The sequence below is a fragment of the Glycine soja genome, chromosome 6, assembly GCF_004193775.1.
Source record: "Glycine soja cultivar W05 chromosome 6, ASM419377v2, whole genome shotgun sequence".
NCBI lineage: Eukaryota > Viridiplantae > Streptophyta > Magnoliopsida > Fabales > Fabaceae > Glycine > Glycine soja.
The window spans coordinates 20,881,087-20,904,517 of NC_041007.1; the positions used below are offsets into that span (position 1 = coordinate 20,881,087).

At 31.7% G+C, this 23,431-nt stretch overlaps 2 protein-coding genes across 2 annotated transcripts; one reads left to right on the forward strand and one right to left on the reverse strand.

The window, feature by feature from the left end:
- The first annotated feature begins 13,058 nt into the window (after nucleotides 1-13,058).
- On the forward strand, nucleotides 13,059-15,949 carry LOC114416680 (glucan endo-1,3-beta-glucosidase 8-like). Its single transcript, XM_028381639.1, has 2 exons — nucleotides 13,059-13,487; nucleotides 14,673-15,949. The coding sequence occupies exons 1-2, from the start codon at nucleotides 13,153-13,155 to the stop codon at nucleotides 15,787-15,789; spliced, it is 1,452 nt and encodes a 483-aa protein (XP_028237440.1). The 5' UTR covers nucleotides 13,059-13,152; the 3' UTR covers nucleotides 15,790-15,949.
- A 6,783-nt stretch (nucleotides 15,950-22,732) lies between these two features.
- On the reverse strand, nucleotides 22,733-23,244 carry LOC114416681 (protein ALP1-like). Its single transcript, XM_028381640.1, has 2 exons — nucleotides 23,057-23,244; nucleotides 22,733-22,978 (listed from the first exon to the last, which is right to left on the reverse strand). The coding sequence occupies exons 1-2, from the start codon at nucleotides 23,135-23,137 to the stop codon at nucleotides 22,739-22,741; spliced, it is 321 nt and encodes a 106-aa protein (XP_028237441.1). The 5' UTR covers nucleotides 23,138-23,244; the 3' UTR covers nucleotides 22,733-22,738.
- Nucleotides 23,245-23,431: the final 187 nt, after the last annotated feature.

The window sequence follows — 23,431 nt, forward strand, 5'->3', positions numbered from 1 at the left end:
TTTTATTACTCATATTGACAAATTAGATTGACAAATGAAATTATTACTGGGAATAAATTTGTATGTCCACGATCCAAGTTATCATATAATCAATTCTAATTTTAATAATAAAGTATTATTTTATTTTCATTGTCATATTTCACTATTTGATTAAATGGTCCATTTGATAATGTCCTTGATTAAAATTAAAGACTTGCTATTATAATAGAGATTATGATAATGAGAAACAAGTTTGTTCTAATTTTAATCTAAACCGTTCTTGATCATATGATTATTGTAAGTAGGATATCAATAATTCGGATAGATTAATATATATGTGATAATATTTATTGGATAAATATTAATAGATCTCATTTATTAATTTGCATATATAGATGAGTCACATGTTGATGTGATCATTAAATTGACTCAATTGAAATTTTCTAATGGTTAAAATTTACCATAAAATGTCAATAGAAAATTCTCAAGAAGAGGTATCATAGCTTTCTTTGACCTAAGATTATCATAGTAATTAACAGATTATTTGTTGTATTTTGATTCTGGACACCTATTGCTTTAAAGCACTTGTTAAATGGATATTGTATATGATTAAATACCTATAGAATTAATGATTAATCAAGAAGGAATCCATCAACTCTTGGTAATGAGTTTGAGCTCTATGAATAAAATTATATCCTGGCCAGGAAAATGAAATGAAAGAAAAAATGAGTTTCTTAAGTCATTATGAGTTAACTCAAAAAGGTTTGACAGTCATACCATACTCTAGAGTTAACCCTGAGTTGTAAAGATGGAACAAATTATTACACTATTCTTCTAATAGTTCTTGAAAGTAAAATGTTACTTCATGTTATCCGGACGTTAAGGAGTGTTGCTAGACGCCTACCTTGATTAGTATATTAATTTAATTAATATATTACTGCTTGGTATTGAACTTACGGGGGTCACACACAAACGAGTGTTCTAATCTTTGTTAAAGAAATTATTTTAATATTTGATGATTAATTAAATTAGAGAATTTAATATGATCAAATGATTAATTGATTTTAAAAGGTGAAATATTATTATATTTTTGCTAGCACTGAAAATATAAATAATATGAAAGATTTGGTGAAAGAAGAGAAACAAACATGTATGATTTTGTATTTGGAATTTGGGTTGAAAAGGCGGCTAAATACAAATTTGACTTGGTCAATTATTATTTCAGTTTTAATTGCTAAATGGTTAGTAATAAAAGGTAACAAGAAATAATATAGTTTAGAAAAGGATACTATCAATAATGATTTTGATTTGATGAGAAATTTGGTATCCTTAACGTTTTATAGATAGAGCCTTAGGCTGCACGTTGAATAAATTTGAATATCACTTTTCTATTCTTATTTTTATACTTTTCAAAGTTGTTGACGAATAGAGGTTATTCTCGGTATGTGGATACAGGTAGAGTCTTCACACTATTGAAGAATAATTTTCTATGCTTCAAGAGCTCATCGACAGGTACACTTTCTAATATGATATTTGTTTATAATATAATTTAAATACAAAATAGATCCTTTTATTCCGCAATGTGTGTTTTTGAACACCCTTTTTCCTACAATTAGTATCAGAGCCATGACTCTTTTGTATTTAAATTATATTTAACAAAATTTTGAAAAAGTTTCAATTTTTATTTACTTACACGTAATGCTGCTTGTTATGATTGCATGATTACAATGTCAAATCAAATTAATTTTTTTTTGTGCAATTTGTAATCTTGTTACGTGGATGTTGTTTTGAATCGGTGGAATGTTTGCAATTGGTTGTTAATACGGTGTTTGATTTGCTGGAGGTGTTCCATATCATATACGTTGATATCTTTATAAAGGAGAATATAAATTTTTTTATTTTATTTGGATTCCTTTTAAAAGATTAAACCTTTCCTTCAATTTTGAGCAATTTGTTATTAATTCTTTTATTTTCAAATTGCTGGATATTAATTTAATGGAAAGACGTTGCATTAGGATATGTGATATCAAAGAGGTATGCGCTTCAAGCACTGTATCTCATTCAATTATTTGAGAGAATTTTTTTTTATATGCTATGTGTGTAATTATATAATTGTTATATATCTAAATGATAAATAGGTTTGTCATCTGATTTATCTTATACTGATTATCAGGGGACTTATAGAAAAAAGATAAATTGAGACATATGATGTAATTTTTTTAATGATTAATAATAAGGAACGACCTGACGAACAGAAGACTTATAATTAATAATTATTTTTGTGCAATTTTGTGCACTTTTTTTTTATCGCATAAGATGCATGGTTTTGAAATTAATTATATATTGAGTTCCTAGACAACCTAGGGAATTATTAAAATTAATTTATTGATATCAATAGAATTGGCCTGACAATTAGGAACTTATGTGGTATGATATTTCTTATTTTGATTTGAAAATGTATATGATACATTGTCTTAGAATGTGTATGAGAAATGACTTGATAACCAAGTGGCTCGCTCACAATTTCTTAAGAGGCTTTATGAGATTGTCGAACATCTTAAGAAGATGTACGGTGGTCAAACTTGGACGATTAGATTTTAGTTATCTAAGGCCCTGTGTAGATCCTCACTTGTTGCAAATGAAAAGGTTGGACCCCATGTTCTTAAGATGATTGATCTCATAGAACAACTTGAGAACTTGGGGTGCACTCTTGGGAAAGAGCTTTCTCAAGATTTGATTCTACAATCACTTTTTGATTCATTTTCACAATTTATTGTGAATTTCAACATGAATAAGATGAGTTGTGACTTGCATGAGATGCTTAATCTGCTAATTGATTATGAGAATCAAATTGCTTCTGAGAAAAAGAAAGGAACTGTCATGGTAGTTGGCAAGAGCTCCAAGAAGAAAGGCAAAGTACCAAAAAGGAAGCATCTTGAACCTAAGGGTGGTATGACCAAACCCAAGAACAAAAGGAACAAGATTGACTAAACTGATGCTGAATGTTTCTTTTGTAAGGAGAAAGGTCACTGGAAAAGAAATTGCAAGAAGTATCTTGATTCTTTGAAAAACAAGAAACAAGGTAAGACATTAATGAAAAATGTTTTCATGATTTCTTTTAGTGTCACTAATTCTTCAATGTGGGTATTAGATACAGGCAGTAGTTTTAATATTTGCAATATGTTGCAGGGACTACAAATAACTAGATGGTTGAAGAAAGGAGAAATAAATCTACAAGTAGGGAATGAAACAAATGTTGCCACCTTAGCTTTAGGATCAATTTCTTTAATAATGCCTACTGGAAAAGTACTAGTATTGGAAGATTGCTATTATGTTCCGAAATTTATTTCAAACATTATTTTAATTTCCATGTTGGACTAGCGAGGTTTTTACATTATCTTTAATAATAACATTTGCTCAATTTATCATGATGATGATTTATATGTGAATGGTTATCTCCAACGCGACATTTATGTCTTACTCGATGTGAATCATAACTCGATTATGCATGTTTCTTCTAGTTTCAAAAGAAAAAGAGATAATCAAGTAAATAAAATACATCTTTGGCATTGTAGGCTAGGTCACATTGGCGAGAAAAGAATTAACAAGTTGCACAAGGAAGGTTACCTTGATAATTATGATTATGAATCATATGAAACTTGTGAATCTTGTCTCAAAGGAAAAATGACTAAATCTCCATTTATTGGAAGTGGAGAAAGAGCTTCTGAGTTATTGGGACTAATTCATACAGATGTTTATGGGCCCGTGAAGATTCAAGCCAAATGAGGATATTCTTATTTTATCACCTTCACTAATGATCTGTCTAGATATGGATCTTTGTATCTTATGAAACATAAATCTGAATCATTTGAAATGTTTAAAAGATTTCATAGTGAAGTTGAAAAGAAAACTGGTAAGAGTATCAAAATGCTTAGATCTGATAGAGGAGGAGAATATCTTAGTGATAAATTTATTGACTATCTAAAGAAGAATGGGATTCTCTCTCAGTGGACACCTCCGGGAACACCACAACACAATGGTGTATCTGAAAGAAGAAACCGAACCTTACTAGATATGATTAGATCCATGATGGGGTTCATCGATCTTCCATTAAACTTATGGGGATATGCTTTAGAAGCAGCAACCTACTTGCTAAATAAAGTTCCTACAAAAGCAGTCTCTACAACTCCATATGAGATATGGAAAGGAAAGAAACCAAGTCTTAAACACATCAAGGTCTGGGGTTGCCCTACTTATGTTAAAAGATTGCAAACAGATAAACTTGAGGCAAGGTCTGATAAGTGTAGATTCATTGGTTATCCTAAAGAAACAATCGGATATTATTTCTACCAACCTTCTAACCATAAAGTGTTTGTGGCAAGATGAGCAACCTTTTTGGAAAGAGAGTTTCTTGTAGAAGGAAACCATGGTAAAAAAATTGAACTTGATGAGACTTAAGTCACCAATGATAACATAACTCAAGAATATGAGATGGAAACTGAGAGGCCTTTCTTTGATGTTTTGAAATTAGGACAAAGCTCTTCAACTCAAACGATTATGGCTCAAGAACCAGCTATTGTTCAAGAACAAGCCGTTGTTCAAGAAGAAGTTAATGAACCAATCTTAGAACAATTGCAACAACCTTTGAACCCAACATAAGAATCTCTTAGAAGATCTACTCAAATGCATCGTGTGCCTAATAAATTAAACTTAATGGTGCAAGATGACATGTCAAATGAGGTTTATCATAATGATGATGACCCTAAGAGCTATGAAGAGGCCATGAGAAGCTCGAATTGCAACAAATGGCAAAAAGCCATGGAATCTGAAATAGAATCAATGAAGATCAACAAAGTATGGACTTTAGTTGAAGCCTCAAAGGATATAAAACCAATTGGTTGTAAATGGGTTTACAAGAAAAAGATTGGAGCAAATGGAAAGGTCAAGACCTATAAAGTTCGCCTTGTTGCTAAAGGATATCATCAACAGGAAGGAATATATTATGACGAAACATTTTATCCTGTGGCAATGCTCAAATCAATTCGGATTCTACTTGCCATAGCAGCATACTATGATTATGAGATATGGCAAATGGATGTAAAAACAACTTTCCTTAATGATGAGTTGAAAGAGGAAGTGTACATGACACAACTTGAAGGATTCACATCATTGGCTGGTTGTAATGAAGTTGCAAGTTGCAACGATCTATATATAGATTGAAACAAGCTTCTAGAAGTTGGAACATGTTAGACAAATGGCCTCAAATATCTTAAGAATGGGGGGTTGAATTAAGATATTACAAACTATTTCCCCAATTAAAAATTCTACTTTGATTATAATGCAAGTTCCAAGTTCCCTTAAAGATGAATTTCTAAATGATGATTCAAATTAAACAATCTGAATGTAAATGTAAAGAAACAATAAATAAAAGAGTTTTAAGGGAAGAGAAAGTGCAAACACAATTTTTATACTGGTTCGGCAAAGTCCGTTGCCTACGTCCAGTCCCCAAGCAACCCTCTTGGGAGTTCCACTATCTTGCAAATCCTTTACAACTTCTGAAACACACAAGGAAAACCCTTCCTTTGTGTTCAGATTTCTTTACAACAAGAGACCATCGGTCTCTTAACCCCTTTTCAGAAGTATGAAGAAGAGAAGAAGAAATCTCTCTTGAAAGAGATAGATTATACAATGAAGCACTCAAATAATTCCTTATTGAATTGCAAGTGTTTTGGCCAAGGAATGTTTTAGAGGATAAGACAATTTTGTTTTTGAGAGAATAAGACTTTTTGTTCAAAAAAAACTCTAAAAAAATTCGTGTTCCAAGTCACACATATATAGACCTTTGATGGCCATTAAAAAACCATTTGAACAGATGTGACTCTTGGAAATTATTTTTGAAAATCTCTTCTGGTAATCGATTACAAGACTTGTGTAATCGATTACAGGCTTTAAGATTTGAATTCTGACTGTTATAAAACGTTCAATAACTGCTGGTAATCGATTACCATTCAAGTGTAATCGATTACATATTGTAAAATTTGAATTCAAATTTCTAATAGTTGTTATAAATAGTTTCAACTACTGGTAATCGATTACAAGACCTGTGTAATCGATTACATGTTTCCAAAAGTATTCAAAAACATTTTAAAAGCATTTCAGGAAGCATTTTGGCCACTGGTAATCGATTACATCCTCTGATAATCGATTACCAGAGAGTAAATCTCTTGTAAAAACATTTTAACTTAAATTCATTGGCCAAACCTCTTGCTATTTCAACTTGGAATTTCCTTCCTAAGACTCTAGAGATTATCTTGAATTTCTTGGATTCTTGTCTTGAATAAAACTTGAGAAGCGCGTGATCCTTTGACATCATCAAAACATCAAAATATCTTTGCGTCTACAGAACATTCATTTTAATAAGACAATCGAAAAGTTCGAGTTTGTTAAATGTGAGGAAGAGCCATGTGTTTACAAAAAGGTCAGCGGGAGTGCAATTATTTTCTTAGTGTTATATGTAGATGACATATTACTAATTGGAAAAGACATACCAACATTGCAAGGCACAAAGATTTGGCTATCAGAACAATTCTCCATGAAGGATTTGGGAGAAGCATTCTATATTCTAGGTATAAAGATTCATAGAGATAGATCTAAAAGGTTGCTTGGACTCTCCCAATCTATGTACATTGATACTATCTTAAAGAGATATAACATGGATAATTCCAAATGAGGCTATTTGCCTGTAGGTGTTGGAATTACTCTTAGTAGGGAGAATTGTCCAACAACTCCTGAAGAAAGAGAACGCATGAGTAGGGTACCATATGCTAGTGTAGTGGGAGCTATCATGTACACCATGACTTGTACACGTCTTGATGTCGCTTATGCACTAGGTGTAACTAGTCGATATCAAGCAAACCCTAGTGAGGAACATTGGAAAGTGGTTAAGATCATACTTAAGTACTTAAGAAGAACTAAAGACCAATTCCTCATTTATGGAGACTCTGAATTGAAACTAAAGGCTTATACTGATGCAAGCTTTGTATCAGACAAAGATGATAGCAAATCCATTTCAGGATATGTTTTCACTTTAAATGGTGGTGCAGTAAGTTGGAAAAGTTTCAAGCAAGCTACGGTAGCAGATTCAACTACAGAAGCAGAATATATAGCGGCAAGTGAAGCCGCTAAAGAAGTTGTTTGGATGAAAAAGTTCATATTTGAACTTGGTGTGGTTCCTTCAATAGAAGAGTCAGTCCCACTATTGTGCGACAATAATGGGGCTATTGCTCAAGCAAAGGAACCAAGATCACACCAGAAGTCCAAACATATTTTGCGAAGGTATCACTTGATTAGAGAGATAATAGAACGTGGTGACGTTAAGATTGAAAAGGTAGATGGAAAGGAGAATGCAGCAGATCCCTTCACCAAAGCGCTTGGCATAAAAGAGTTTGACAAGCACAAATGGGAATTAGGAATGAAGTTCATGAATGATTGGCTCTAGACAAGTGGGAGATTGTTGGGAATAAATTTGTATGCCCACAATCCAAGTTATCATGTAATCAATTCTAATTTTAATAATAAAGTATTATTTTATTTTCATTGTCATATTTCAATATTTGATTCAATGATCCATTTGATAATGTCCTTGATTAAAATTAAAGACTTGCTATTATAATAGAGATTATGATAATGAGAAACAAGTTTGTTCTAATTTTAATCTAAATTGTTATTGATCATAGAATTATTGTAAATAGGATATCAATAATCCAGATAGATTAATATATATGTGATAAGATTTATTGGATAAATATTAATAGATCTCATTTATTAATTTGCATATATAGATGAGTCACATGTTGATGTGGTCATTGAACTAGCTTAATTGAAATTTTCTAATGGTTAAAATTTACCATAAACTGTCAATAGAAAATTCTCAGGAAGATGTATAATAGTTTTCTTTGACCTCAGATTGTCATAGTAATTAACAGATTATTTGTTGTATTTTGATTCCGGACACCTAATGCTTTAGAGCACTTGTTGAATGGATATTGGATATGATTAAATACCTATAGAATTAATGATTAATCAAGAAGGAATCCATCAACTCTTGGTAATGAGTTTGAGCTCTATGAATAAAATTATATCCTGGCCAGGAAAATGAAATGAAAGAAGAAATGAGTTTCTTAAGTCATTATGAGTTAACTCAAAAGGGTTTGACAGTAATACTATACTCTAGAGTTAACCCAGAGCTGTAAAGATAAAACAAATTATTACAATACTCTTCTAATGGTTCTTGAAAGTAAAATGTTACTTCATGCTATTCGGATGTTAAGGAGCATTGCTAGACGCCTACCTTGATTAGTATATTAATTTGATTAATATATTACTAGCTTGGTATTGAACCTATGGGGTCACACACAAACGAGTGTTCTAATCTCTGTTAAAGAAATTATTTTAATATTTGATGATTAATTAAATTAGAGAATTTAATATGATCAAATGATTAAATGATTTTGAAAGGTGGAATATTATTATATTTTTGCTAGCACTGAAAGTATAAATAATATGAAAGATTTGGTGAAAGAAGAGAAACAAACATGTATGATTTTGTATTTGGAATTTGGGTTGAAAAAGCGGCTAGATACAAGTTTGACTTGGTCAATTATTATTTCAGTTTTAATTGCTAAATGGTTAGCAATAAAAGGTAACAAGAAATAATATAGTTTAGAAAAGAATACTATCAATAATGATTTTGATTTGATCAGAAATTTGGTATCCTTAACGTGTTATAAATAGAGCCTTAAGTTGTACATTGAATAAATTTGAATATCACTTGTCTGTTCTTATTTTTCCACTTGTCAAAGTTGTTGACGAATAGAGGTTAGTCTCGGTGTGGATATAGTAGAGTCTTCACACTATTGAAGAATATTTTTTTATGCTTCAAGAGCTCATCAATAGTTACACCTTTTAATATGTCATATGTTAATAATATAATTTAAATACAAAATAGATCCTTTTATTCCGCAATGTGTGTTTTTGAACACCTTTTTTCCTACTATTACATCGGTTTATAAAGAATAAAACACAATATAAATTTATAATATCATCCTTATACCGTACCGGTCCCTGATTCCACTATGCTTTAGCATCTAACAATCCATGACCACTGCACAACAATTAGTTTCTTATTTTTTTTTTCATATAAGCTATGTTAAACATGTTGATGTAATCAATCATTCTCATTTCAATATATACTTCTATTTTTCAATTTTTTTTCTCCACTTCTCTCTTTTGCTCAACCATGATTCATAGCATGACATTACAAAGATAATACTCACCTTAGATTTTTTTTTTTGTGGTTGTTTTAAATTTTTTCTTTTACTTTATTTTCTTTTGCATTTTTTCCCAAGAAAAATATCGGTTAGAACTCTTTTTATTCAATTCTTTCATACTTTTGGTTCCCATTTTCTCCATAGATGGATTTTCAGTGTCACTCGTTATTACTACCCAATAACCTTTCTTATTATTCAATTCATGATCTTTGAGCTCGATTCTTGAATCCTTTGCAACAACCCTCAAGTTTTCTTTCGCAATGTTAGTGTTAGTTTCATGACACATTGGGTTTGAAGGACTCACCTCCTCCTCTTCTCACCACAAGAATGAGTAACCTCCTAAGAGGGTGGCTCACGATTTTTAGAACGTGTTCTAAGGGATTCTTTTCAACTACAATCCCAATCCTATTCACGTTGCTTCTAAGACTAGTGATTGCAAGCGAAATCATTTTCATTGGTGGTTTGATCGATGGTTTTGTTGCCTACTTCATACTTGGAAACTTTAACAATTGCTTGAAGCCTAGAATCGTGAGAATTGGTGATTAGCTCATTTTCTTATATCACCTTCTTACAATTGATTTGCCTTGATTCAAAAATTGGTTGTTTTACTTTCTTGTTTGGAGGATATTATTAAGCTATTTGCTTTACTGAATTGAAAATAGTTCACCAAGGGTTTTTGAGGAATCCTCTTTGAGGCAATATATCAAGATCGTGACAAATAAGGATATTTAGATTCTCACATGGTTTTCATTTTCAAGTAACAAATAGAATGATACTTTGTATTTATTAAAATAGGAAAAAAATTCCTGTTTTTTTTCAATGAAGACAATGAGATTTGAATTTAAGACTTCATTCTATCTAAACTAACCAAACTCCCATTGCTAGCCGACCTTAGAGCATAGTTATCAAATTTGATTTGGACCAATCAGGTCGACCCATTGAACCGAGAACTGGGCACCAAATTGGCTCAAACCACCATTTGGATTGGGCACACATTTGACCCAATGTGAATCGGTACGGCTCAGCCTTGACCCAATGGGTTATGCAATTATATATATATATATATATATATATATATATATATATATATATATATATATAGAGAGAGAGAGAGAGAGAGAGAGAGAGAGAGAGAGAGAAATTTGCTAATGTACACAGTCTTGTTTTTAAGTATGAGAGCATTAACAAGCTATACCATTGATATATTTTAAGACAATCTCTAGTTACTAATGCACTCATATTTAAAAAAAAAATAAGTATGTGTACATTAACAAATCCCACTAGCATTTGCTAACGTACACACCATTGTTATAGCTTGCTAACACACATACAAAAAAGTAAGAGTATATACATTAACAAATCTCATATATATATATATATATATATATATATATATATATATATATATATATATTAGATTATGTTTGCCGGTATAGAAGGGTGATAATTTTAATATATAAATGATTTAGATTATGTTTACCAATGTATGCTGAATTTTGAAAAAAATATGTTGTTCAAGATTTTTAAACAAATTCAAAACTTGTCTTGAATTTTGATAAACTTTAAGTATACATGTTTGCAGGTTATGAAATTATTTAGAATTTTTTAATATAGGTTGAATCATGGGAGTCAATTAGTGATTCATTGGGTTGATGCATGACTTAGTAACTTAGTATCTTAATCGAGTCGATGACCGATATAAATATGACAACATTACCTTAGTGAATTTATTTATTCAAATTCAGGAAAAAATTTTAAGTGTTTATTTATTTATTGAATAAAAATGCAAGATTATTTATTGTTTACCAAATGGTAGGTGTTAGTTGTCCGTGATTGTTGGTGATTTTAGTTTGCCTAGCTATTCTTTTGTTTAAGTGTGATTAACAAATAGCAATTATGATTGTGTTACAGCTTGTTCGTTTTGTGTTTTGTTGTCCATATAATTGTTTAAATGGAGCTTTTGAAGTTATTGCTAGATAAACTTGTACTATATTTATAATGGTCAATAAATGAGTTTTCATAATGTATAATTGGTAAACCGAAATTTGAACAAGCTTTAATGAAGGTCAATAAATGAAGGACAGTTGTCAAGTTCAAAGTCATTTTGCAAAATCCTGCACTTTTCAACTTAAAATCTAGATGTAATTTTTTTTAGGTATGGTTAATATTAGTTTTCTAATTAAAATTAGACTTTTATTACTGATCTGCATTAAAAGTTGGCATTAGTTATTTAAGATAAATTCTAATTTTGAGTAGAAAACAATGCTTTTTTTTTTAGTTGTAGAGAACAATATTAAAAGGTAAATTTTGTCATTTTCAGTCAACGGATTTTTTTTTTCAAGGTTCAATCAACATTTGTTGATTTAAGTGATAAAGAGTTTAATTAACCTGTATTATATATGACTTTTGTAACATATCCTCAGTCTAATTAATGATTTTGGATGCAACTTAGATTCAAAGACTTATGATTTAGGTGATTCTGTAATTCACATCAAATATTACATTTTGCTACATTTTTTTTTATCAATGTAAGAATCGAAATATACATCGTCGAGAGTCAAGTTTAATCAATTAATCTTAATATTTAAATTTGAGTCTTATAAATATACAACCAAAAAAATTAAGACATATTGGCTCAACTCAATTTAAATTAACTGAAATATTTTCATATTTTTATGGATTCGATTTATAATTAAGCATTGTATTAATTGAAGGTTGTCTTTTATTCATGTTATAGTTAAATGCCTCAAATTGTTGATTAATTCTCTTCAAAAAAGAAGTTGTTGATTAATGTTGCTTTGAGAAAGATTTGAAACCATATTTTATTAGGAATACTGGTTAAAGTTATAAGGAAAGGTAAAGTAGTTTGTGTGAATAAGCCAACTTGGATATCATTTCAGAAAATTGCATAGTTGAGGCCAAAATTACAAATTCAACTTGTAACAGCACCTGCTAATCTGATCTCCCTGGGCTTACTACTACGCTAAACTCCCCTGTGGTTTTATGAACTTTGAATTAAAAATTTCTCTTTCTGCAATTACCTGTGATGTAAGAAATTTAGTGTGATCACAGGGAAGACATTTAATTGGACATATATACAATAAAACTAATTATTATTATTATTATTATAGTGAATATCTTAATGCAATAACAAAACTAATTTTTATATAGATTATAAATATTTTCTATCACAAAACTCTAAACCAATGATTAAGTACATGTTTGGTGGTGTAGTGATTTTGCTACAACTCTAATTACAAGACAATATCAGCATAGAAGCAAGGACGAGGGTGCCTTTTGGAAACAGAGGTTGGTATTATCGACCATTCAACGCTCTTAATTGATTCACGCTTTCGGTAAACCAAACTAATAAATTCTTTTTCAAGTTAGCTTTTGATATTAAACAATAAGTCAATTTAATTTTCATCTTTCTAAAATTTGTTTATAAAAAAGTTATTAATTTTAGTATTCTTGTTCAGACATTTTTTCCACTGGTATCAAAAAGTAAAAACTATAAAGAATGGCTTAGAGAATTTCATCTTCCACAGATTATTTAAAACATTTTAAGAATGAAAAAAAAATAATTACATTGATTAATTTTTTTTTTACAATGATGAAAATGAAAAAAAAAAAACTAAAGAACCAAAATGTATTTAAACCATAAAATAAAACTCCGTTTTTTTTTCTCCACGAAGGCACTGAAACACACGTAACAGAACCAGAGTTATATAAATTCTGCTCCCTACAATCACACATTCTCGTTTCATTTTCTTCCATTTGGGGTTCTGTTTTGTTCTGTTCTGTCACCATCATTCTTGAACCTTCACAAAAGCCAGCCAAAAAAATGGCTCCAAATTTCTTGCACCAAGTGGCATTCCTTCTTGTGCTCTCAACTGTGGTTTCCAGTGGCTATGCTTGGGTTGGTGTGAACTGGGGAACCATGGCGACGCACCAGCTTCAACCCGAGAAGGTGGTGAAGATGCTGAAGGAAAACGGGTTCAGAAAACTGAAGCTGTTTGATGCAGACGAGTTCATTATGACGGCTCTGATGGGGACCGATATCGAAGTCATGGTGGCCATACCTAACAACATGTTGGACAAGATAAGCAATAGTCCTAAGGCTGCAGATTCTTGGGTGAATGATAATGTCACCAGTTACTTCACTGGTGTCAAAATCAAGTTAAGTGCTGCTATAGCTATGTACATTATTTCAGATTGTTCTATTGTTTTACTTTGGACTTAATACTTAAAATATTTTTTTATTCGTAATAAATATTTAATTTTTATGTTTATTTTTTTAATAAATTTTTGTTTTGCAATAAATTTTTAATAAAATAATAATTTTTTTTTCTTGATATTTTTTTTTAGTTCTTAATAAATTAGTAAATTTTATGTTTGTTTGTTGATAAATTAACAAAATTTGTTTTAGTCCAACTAATTTGCTAATTTATTGAGAACTAAAAAAAATTCTAAGGATCAAAAATAAAATTATTATTTTATTAAGAATTCAATATAAAGCAAAAATTTAGTAAGAAGCAAATCTAAAAAATAAATATTTATTAAAGATAAAAAATATATTTAAGTTTTACTTTAAATCAAGGATTATGGTAATCTTTCATTTTTTCTTCATCAAATTCTTGACCGCGTTTCATTTTCATACAAGTATTGTTCATTCACTTTGTGGGAATTAATGTGTTAATTTTTTTAACAGAGCTTAGATGAAATTTTCCTAAGTAATAGTTTTGTTCCATAATCAGAATTGAAGGTTTATTGTAGGAACCTGCATTGATATTTAGTATATACCTTTTATTAAGTTGATTATCTAAATGAAACTCTTACTATCATTAGAGAACAATATTAAAAGCACTCAAGCAACTGCATCTAAATTTTGTTCTTTTTTCACTTAGGGAAATGCAAATAATATACACACTTTTGAAGACACTCCTTTTTATTAAGTGAAATTTATTGAACATTATAAAATTTTATGGGTCTCACGTCTTATTTATTGATTCTCACTCATGATTTTGTATTTTCAGTACATTTTAACCATATTACGTTAAAGGACTGACAGAGAATATATTTCTAACTCTTTTTTTTCACTTTTATTCTCAAAGTTATGGATGGAAGAGGAGTTTGACACTTGATAGTTGATACCGTGCTTTTTCCAAGGCATGTTCAGTAAAATGTTTCGATTGGATATGCCTCTGGCTGATTTTGGTGGTTCAATTAAGGAATTAGAATAACAACATTCCTTATGCTAGTTTTTCCTTTCACCTTCTCGTTGGTCATGTATAATAGCTTTTGTTGTATGTTAAAATCTATGCTTTAACTGTTCCTCACTTGTAATATATGTTAACTTTGCAGGTATGTTGCAGTGGGTAATGAGCCTTTCCTTAAAGCATATAATGGCTCCTTTGCAAAGAAAACTCTGCCAGCCCTCAAGAACATACAAACATCACTTAATAAGGCCGGGTTGGGTTCAAAGATCAAAATCACTGTTCCATTCAATGCTGACATTTACTATTCGCCCGATTCAAATCCGGTGCCATCGACCGGTGACTTCAGGCCGGAAGTGCGAGACCTCACCGTCGAAATAATCCAATTCTTATATGCAAACAATGCACCTTTCACAGTGAATATCTACCCTTTTCTTAGTCTCTATGGCAACCAAGATTTCCCTTTTGATTTTGCATTTTTTGATGGAAACAACAAGCCTCTAAGGGATGGTAAGGCACTTTACACCAATGTGTTTGATGCAAATCTTGACACACTTCTGTGGGCTTTAGACAAGGCAGGATACCCTGACATGAAGGTTATGATTGGAGAAATTGGGTGGCCAACTGATGGTGACAAGAATGCTAATGCTAAGAATGCAAAAAGATTCAACTTGGGTTTGCTTAAACATGCTCTTAGTGGCAAGGGTACCCCTAAAAGGAATGGCACAGTTGACTTGTTTCTATTCAGCCTCATTGATGAGGACGCTAAAAGTGTTGCTCCTGGTAACTTCGAGAGGCATTGGGGTATTTTTGAGTTTGATGGCAAGCCAAAGTATGAATTAGACTTAATTGGTCAACATAAGGAAAAGGGTCTTGTCCCAGTGGAAGATATCAAGTACATGGAAAAGAGGTGGTGTATTTTGAATCCAGATGTTACTAAGTTGGATGATTTGGCTGGTAGCATTGACTATGCTTGTACCTTTTCTGATTGTACTTCCCTTGGTTATGGCTCTACTTGTAATAATCTTAGTGTCCAAGGGAATGCATCTTATGCCTTCAATATGTATTATCAAGTAAACAACCAACAGAATTGGGACTGTGACTTCTCTGGTTTGGCTGTCATAACACATAAGGATCCATCACAAAATGGATGCCAATTCCCTGTAATGATTTCTAGTAGTTCTTCTTTGCTTCTTCATCGAGGGCTTTCAGAAATCCTTAAGAAAGCATTGAGGGTGTATATTTTTGTCATGTTTTTGCTATAGCTGAAAGATTTAGGCAATGGTGGAGTATTTTAGAATGTGTTCTGACAGATTTAGTTTTTCTGTTAGTTTTAGGAGCTGCCTGTCATGTAAATTTCATTATATTCCATTTTGAAGAACCCCGGGACTTTAAGTAGACAGTTTTGGACAACATTGCTTTTCATTCTTATCAGTATATTTCACTTTTATCTTAATCTCCTCTTAAATTAAGAGACAATAAGATATAAACGTAAAATAATTTTATAATATTATTTAATCATAAATCAACATATAAAATAAATTTATTGATTTTTATAATAATTAACTTAAAACTCATACCAACAATAATTTTTAATTTTTAATTGATTAACATGTAACAATTTTTATACTAAGTGTATAACTTTTAAACTCTTGAATTAAGCAGGTGAGATTACCTGCTTGCACACAAAACAACTGTCCTGCAAGAAATATGTAAGATTGTTTCTTTCATCTTGCTTCTACTTGATTGGCAAAGTAAACTCTTGGTGCTACAATAATGGTACATTGTTTTATAAAGAAATCCAAGCAAAAAGTAAAAAAATACAGGGAGAGAAAAGTTGTGTAGGGAACATGGTTACAACTGGGAGACTGCTACAAATATTAGAAAGAAGAAAAAAAAAGTATTAAAGTCAGTAACTTAAATTAGAGTAAATTATCAAAATTACTCAAGTTCCACAAGAAGAAAATTGAAATGTATATCACCAACAATGGAAAAGACAAATTATTACTATTGTGTGAGAGTGAGACTATATACAACAACAACAACAACAACAACAACAACAACGCCTTATCCCACTAGGTGGGGTCGGCTACATGGATCAACTTCCGCCATAATGTTCTATCAAGTATCATACTTCTATCCAAACCATTAATTTCGAGATCCTTTTTTATAACCTCTCTTATAGTCTTTTTGGGTCTTCCTCTGCCTCGAATTGTTTGTCTTCTCTCCATCTGGTCTACTCTCCTCACTACAGAGTCTACCGGTCTTCTCTCTACATGCCCAAACCACCTAAGTCTATTTTCCACCATCTTCTCTACAATAGGCGCTACTCCAACCCTCTCTCTAATAGCTTCGTTTCTAATTTTATCCTGTCGAGTCTTACCACACATCCACCGCAACATCCTCATCTCCGCTACACCGACTTTATTCTCATGTTGGCTCTTGACCGCCCAACATTCTGTTCCGTACAAAATCGCCGGTCTTACTGCAGTCCGATAAAACTTTCCCTTTAGCTTGATCGGTACCTTTGCATCACATAACACCCCCGATGCTTTTCTCCATTTCATCCATCCTGCTTGAATGCGATGATTCACATCCCCTTCAATTTCCCCATCATCCTGTATTACAGACCCAAGATATTTAAACCGTGTGACTTGAGGGATAATATGGTCTCCTATTTTCACCTCTGAGTTAGAAACCCTCCTTCTTTTGTTGAACTTACATTCCATATACTCCGATTTGCTTCTGCTTAGGCGAAAGCCATGTGTTTCTAGAGCTCGTCTCCAAGTTTCCAACCTCTCATTCAACTCCTCCCTCGACTCTCCAAGGAGGACTATGTCATCTGCAAAAAGCATGCATCTCGGCGCTATCTCTTGGATTTGTTCCGTGAGGACATCCAGAATTAAGGTAAAAAGGTAGGGGCTAAGGGTTGACCCTTGATGTAAACCAATTGTGATGGGAAAATCGTCTGACTCTCCACCCTGTGTCCTAACACTAGTCGATACCCTATCATACATATCTTGGATAGCTCGAATATATGCAACCCTAACCCCTTTCTTCTCTAGAGCTTTCCACAAAATCTCTCTAGGCACTCTATCATACGCTTTCTCCAAGTCAATAAAAATCAAGTGCAAGTCTTGTTGGGCCATGCGATATTGCTCCATCACCCGCCGTAATAAATAAATCGCTTCCATGGTCGACCTTCCCGGCATGAAACCAAATTGATTCTCAGTAACTTGAGTCTCCTTTCTTAATCTCCGTTCGATCACTCTTTCCCATAATTTCATGGTATGACTCATGAGCTTGATTCCCCTATAATTTGCACAATTTTGTATATCCCCCTTGTTCTTATAGATTGGCACTAACGTGCTTCTCCTCCATTCCTCCGGCATGCGTTTTGACCTCATAATTTCGTTAAAGAGTTCGGTGAGCCACTCAAGACCTCTATCTCCAAGAGTTTTCCACACTTCAATAGGTATGTTGTCTGGCCCCACCGCCTTACCATTACTCATTCTTTTCAACGCTTCCTTTACTTCCTGTTTCTGAATCCGACGATAGTACTTATAGTTCCGGTCCTCTTCTCTTGTGTCTAGACTGCTAGAGTCATATCCATATCCATCATTAAATAAGTTGTGGAAATACGCCTTCCACCTTTCCTTGATATCTTTTTCATGCACTAAGACTTTGCCTTCTTCATCCTTAACACACTTTACTTGATCCAAATCTCTAGTCTTCCTCTCTCTACCCTTAGCAAGCCTATATATAGATCTTTCTCCGTCCCTGGTTCCTAGAGCTTGGTATAGTCCGTCAAAAGCTTGGGCTCTTGCCTCACTCACCGCCTTTTTGGTTTCATTTCTAGCTATCTTATACTTATCCCAAGTTTCAGAATTTCTACACCTAGACCACTCCTTGAAACACTCCTTTTTTACTCTAACTTTGCTCTGAACATTTTCATTCCACCACCACGATTCTTTACCCCTAGGTCCAAAACCTCTAGATTCACCCAACGTCTCTTTAGCCACTTTAATAATCTCTTGGGACATCTTGTTCCACATATCATTTGCACTTCCTTGTGATTGTCCACACCAACCCTCCCATGTCTTTTGTTGGAAGATTCAAGAGACTAATTTGTCTTGCTGTTGCTGCTCAAGCAATATATGGCCCATTCACATCTTGTCATGCACTCGAGTACATCTGGTCATTCATCAAATCATCCATTATTTGACACACTGACTCTTCAACTAGACACGCCCCTTAAATTAAACAATTGCCATTTAACCATCGGAACTAATGCCACCAAATTTAAAGCTCAAAGATATCCTAATGCTTCTTTTTTAGTTAGGAAATGATATAAAGCTGAAACACACTATTAATGTTATTTATTGTTTTTTTTATTATATTATAGATATGAAGTACTGTTCATTTTGATAATTAATATTCGTCGAAAAATTGGTTAACTACCGTTTAGTTTTACTTGTGCAGACTCTTTGGGCTATGTTATTACATATACCCCAATAATAGTAATTTAGTTTAAGCTTCAATAAAATTTTAATCTCTTATACATATTTTAGGTTTCCATTTAATTCTTTAAATTTTAAAAATTTTATTTTTATATCTTATAATATATACTTGTTAGACTAAATTAATACTTATGTTAGTTTTTTTAATATTTTTTTAAAATAAATGATTAATTTAATTCTTAAGTTTGTATTCAATAATATTTTAGTGGCTAAAATATGTTTTTGTGTCTTTGTGAAATTAGCAAGTTTATATTTTGTGTTTGGAAATTCTTCAATTTTTTGTTCTCATAAGATTATAATATATGTAATTAATGTTAGACTAAAATATGTTTGTGTGTCTTTGTGAAATTAACAAGTTTATATTTTGTGTTTTGGAAATTATATTCTTCAATTTTTTATTCTGGTAAGATTATAATATATGTAATTAATGTAAATATAATATTTTACATATAATGAATGCAAAAGAAAGTTATTCACATACATGCGCAGCCCAAAACATTATAATCTAATTGTTAGTAGTAAAACAACAACCAGCTGAGCCAGGTGTCACCACCTCCGTTTTTTTCAAATATAATATTCCTGCTTTCAGAAATGTCACGCTTTTCTTCCTCTGCTTCTTCGTTCCCGTATTTCTTGGCTTAATTTCAATTTGATTTTCAAATTGCTATAGACCAGGCTATGTCTGGCTAGGTTCCAGACCTTTGAGGTAATGTCGCCGTGCTATGTTCATTGTGCACGCTATATGTTGGAAAACCAAAGCTATCTTTCACCAATTTTCATTTGTTCCATTTCGATTTCTTCCAACCTCATTTATTCATTCCATTTCAATAGCTTTCGATTGCATTTCCATTCCTGTGTTTTCATTCTCCGTTGTACCTTCAGTTGTCTACTTGTGTTAATTGAAGAAACTTTACTTGGTAAGGTTTTTTTTATATATATTCTCATGCTTTGTGCACAACCTTCTTCTTTTTTAGTTTCTGTCTTTTTTCTGTCTTATCTTATCGCGCTATTATTTGTAGTATTCTATCCACTCTCTTATGTTGTGTTTGGATGAGGAATTTAAAGATTTTTAGGAAATTTAAAATTACAGCATTTTGATTGCCTTGATTTAAATTTCTTTCATTTTGTAAATATTTTGTTTGGATGAGGTAATTCAATTTCTTGTATTTTAATTTCCTTGTTTGGATAAAGTAATTCAATTTCAATGAAATTCAAATTTTCATTTTTAAATATTTATTTAAAAATTAAAATTTCAATATTGAATGAAAATAAACAGGAGTCATTTTTTAAATAGTTAAATATTCAAAATAAATTTAATGTTATAAAATATATAATAATAAATTTTTTTAATACTTAATAATTAAATAATCAAAATAATTTTAATGCTAAACAATTTTGAATCTTATACAATATTTTTGTAGTAACACAAAAAAATTTGGATTAAACAATATTACAAAATTAAAAGATGAATGATATGTAATTCTTTATTCTTGTTTAAAAAATTAATTACCTAGTCTTGCAATAATTTTAAAAAACATATTAAAATTAAATAATTATGTAATTTAAGGACAATTATCTCGTACAAAATTTAAATGATATTAATTTCATTGTTCGTACAGGAAGGAAAATTCAAATTGTTAATAACGCATCAAATTGTTAATAACGCACTAACGCATAAACACGAATCAACACAAGCATTACAAGGTCCTAATTAATCAAGTTCCAAACAAAGATCTTAAACAAGAATTACAAGGTCCAAATTAAAAAAAAAAACGTTCTTCATTCCATAATCTTCATTCATCATCAAGTGTAAAAGGTCGAGGAACCTGAATAATTAACATCCAATGCTGCCATTTAGGGGAGAAGAAACAAGATAATATAAGTCACAAGAGGAAAGACAAATAACTATAGTGAAAATATGAGCTCAATTAGGCATAAAAAAGACACAAATTTATAATTTGAAAATTGAAATTGAAAATGTAGACAAAAGGTTACTCACCAAGTTTCATTCTCCAAGATGTGTTAAAACATAATCTGTCTTTTGGTGAATTGGAAGGGCTTTCACAATAGCTAACTGTATTTAATAGCTTTAGCCCATTGTTGTCTATTAAGATCTGGTATCAAAGCTGCCTCACGTAATACTTCTTGAATATCTTCATCATCAACTTTACCATCCATTTTTTCCACCATTCGGTTAGAAGAGTTTGCCATTTTATCCAAAGAAGCTGTTATTCCTTCTTTTTCTCCCATCTTTCTCTTGTGAGGATGCGTGCCAGAAGAAGTCGAACCTTGTCATTTTCCTTTTGTATTAGAGCTTGGTTCTTCTAAATCTATGGCACCTAACCCCATGAATTCCACTTTATTTGTTTCTCTACTCATCGCTTCATCATCATCCATAGCAGTTTCAGCTCCATGACTAATGGCTCTATCTTTAGCACACAAATCCACTATATCATCCCAATTTTGAAGCACCTTGTATCGAAACGGTTTAGCCGATTTATGTGACTGGAAAACAAAGAAAAAGTCAAATCCAATCTACTTTGAATAACAAATAGCAACATATTAAAGAATACTTACAGTGCAATATTCATTCCAAGCATTTTCATTCTCAACTGTGATCATGTGCTTAGTGTCATCCCAATCAAATCCACTTCTCCATAATTTGATACGGTTTTTGACATGATCTGATGTGACATTAACATTGAAGCTTGTAGATAAAACTGCGGCTACAACATTCAATATTGACCTTTTCCAACCTCCGTCCCCCTTGTTGCCCAAATTCCTTTGATCTCTAAGTACATCAGCCAATACACGTTCCATTTCCAAATTCCATGTAAAATAACTTCTTGTTTCCTCATTATTTTTTCCTAAAACTTTTCTTTTGTCCGTCATTTTTTCATTAGATGACTCCATTGAAGTTAATGTCACTTATTCAACCTGCACATAACAAATAGTAGATATGACCTACTTTATTCATTTGACTAGTCCACTGCACAATCATAGAAAATATTTCAAGCAAAGTTTTTATGCAATAACAAAGTACATAAAAAGTCTATCTTCAATAGAAAAGTACAATAGCAACAAAGCACACAAAGTTTATCAGCAATAGCAAATTACATTTAAAAAAGAACTATCCCTAAGCAAAGTTTCTCCTAACTTGATAGTTAGCAAACATATTCATAGCTAATGTATCTCGAAATCTTGTCCATTCCTCGGTAGCTTGAATAGTTGTGATATCATCTATGACATTATTTTGAACTTCTTCCCTTGATTGATGGACTAACTCTTCATCAACAACAGATAAAAATTCTAAGTCTTGAACTTCTAAAAGTTGATAAGTTTGTTGTTCGTCTCTTATAAAATTGTGTAACACAAAACAAGCATTGATAATTCTTATTTGTGTCTTTATATCAAAAAATGAAGGAGTTCTTAATATACTCCATCTTTTTTTCAAGATCCCAAATGACCTTTCTATTGCATTTCGGGCACTTGCATGACGAAGATTAAATAACTCCTTGTAACTTTGAGGGGTGTTTCCAATCCACTCATTGAGATGATATCTAGTCCCTTGATATGGTGCTAAAAATCCCGAACCATTGGTATATCCTGCATCCACAAGAAAATACTTACCTACCTTGTTTAAAATAACAAACATAGACTTAAACTAGACCAAAAAAAAAGAAAAAAATTATTTCTAAGAAATATTACCAGTTGGAATTTCAAGTTTGTTTTGACGATGTAATGCATCTCGTAATACTCGAGAATCTCCTGCAGACCCTTCCCACCCAGGTAACACATAAATAAACCTTAAATCTGGATCACAAGCAGCTAACACATTTGTAGAGACATCACCCTTTCTATTACGATATCTAGGTCTCTCATCAGGAGAAACTGTAACCGGAATATGAGTCTCATCAAGTGCTCCAATACATCTCTACAAACAAGACAATTTTTTTAGATTCTAAGAAAATTTTATAATTAACTAATTTCTCCTAACAATTGATAAACTTACCTCAAACCATCTCCACTTGTTTGCTTCCGCACCTTCTAAAGTACAGGGTTGAAAATTCAAATAGTCTTTGCTCACTTTCATTACCGCTCTCAAGACATCATTGAATTGCCTACTTATGGTTTCTTTAGATCTACAATAACTAAATTGCACTACCCTATATTTTAGGTTGTGAGCAAGGATATGTAAAAACATTGTTACTGCTTCAGTTGTTGGAATATTTCTTGTTCTTACTAATCCACCCTTTTCTTGTAAAATTCTACAAAGGTTAAAAAATGCATTTTTACTAAGCCTCAATTGTTCAATGCAATCTTTATTTGTTCCTCTATAAAGACGATTAAGGAAGCTGTGACGTTCTAGTTCCCAATTACGGGTTGG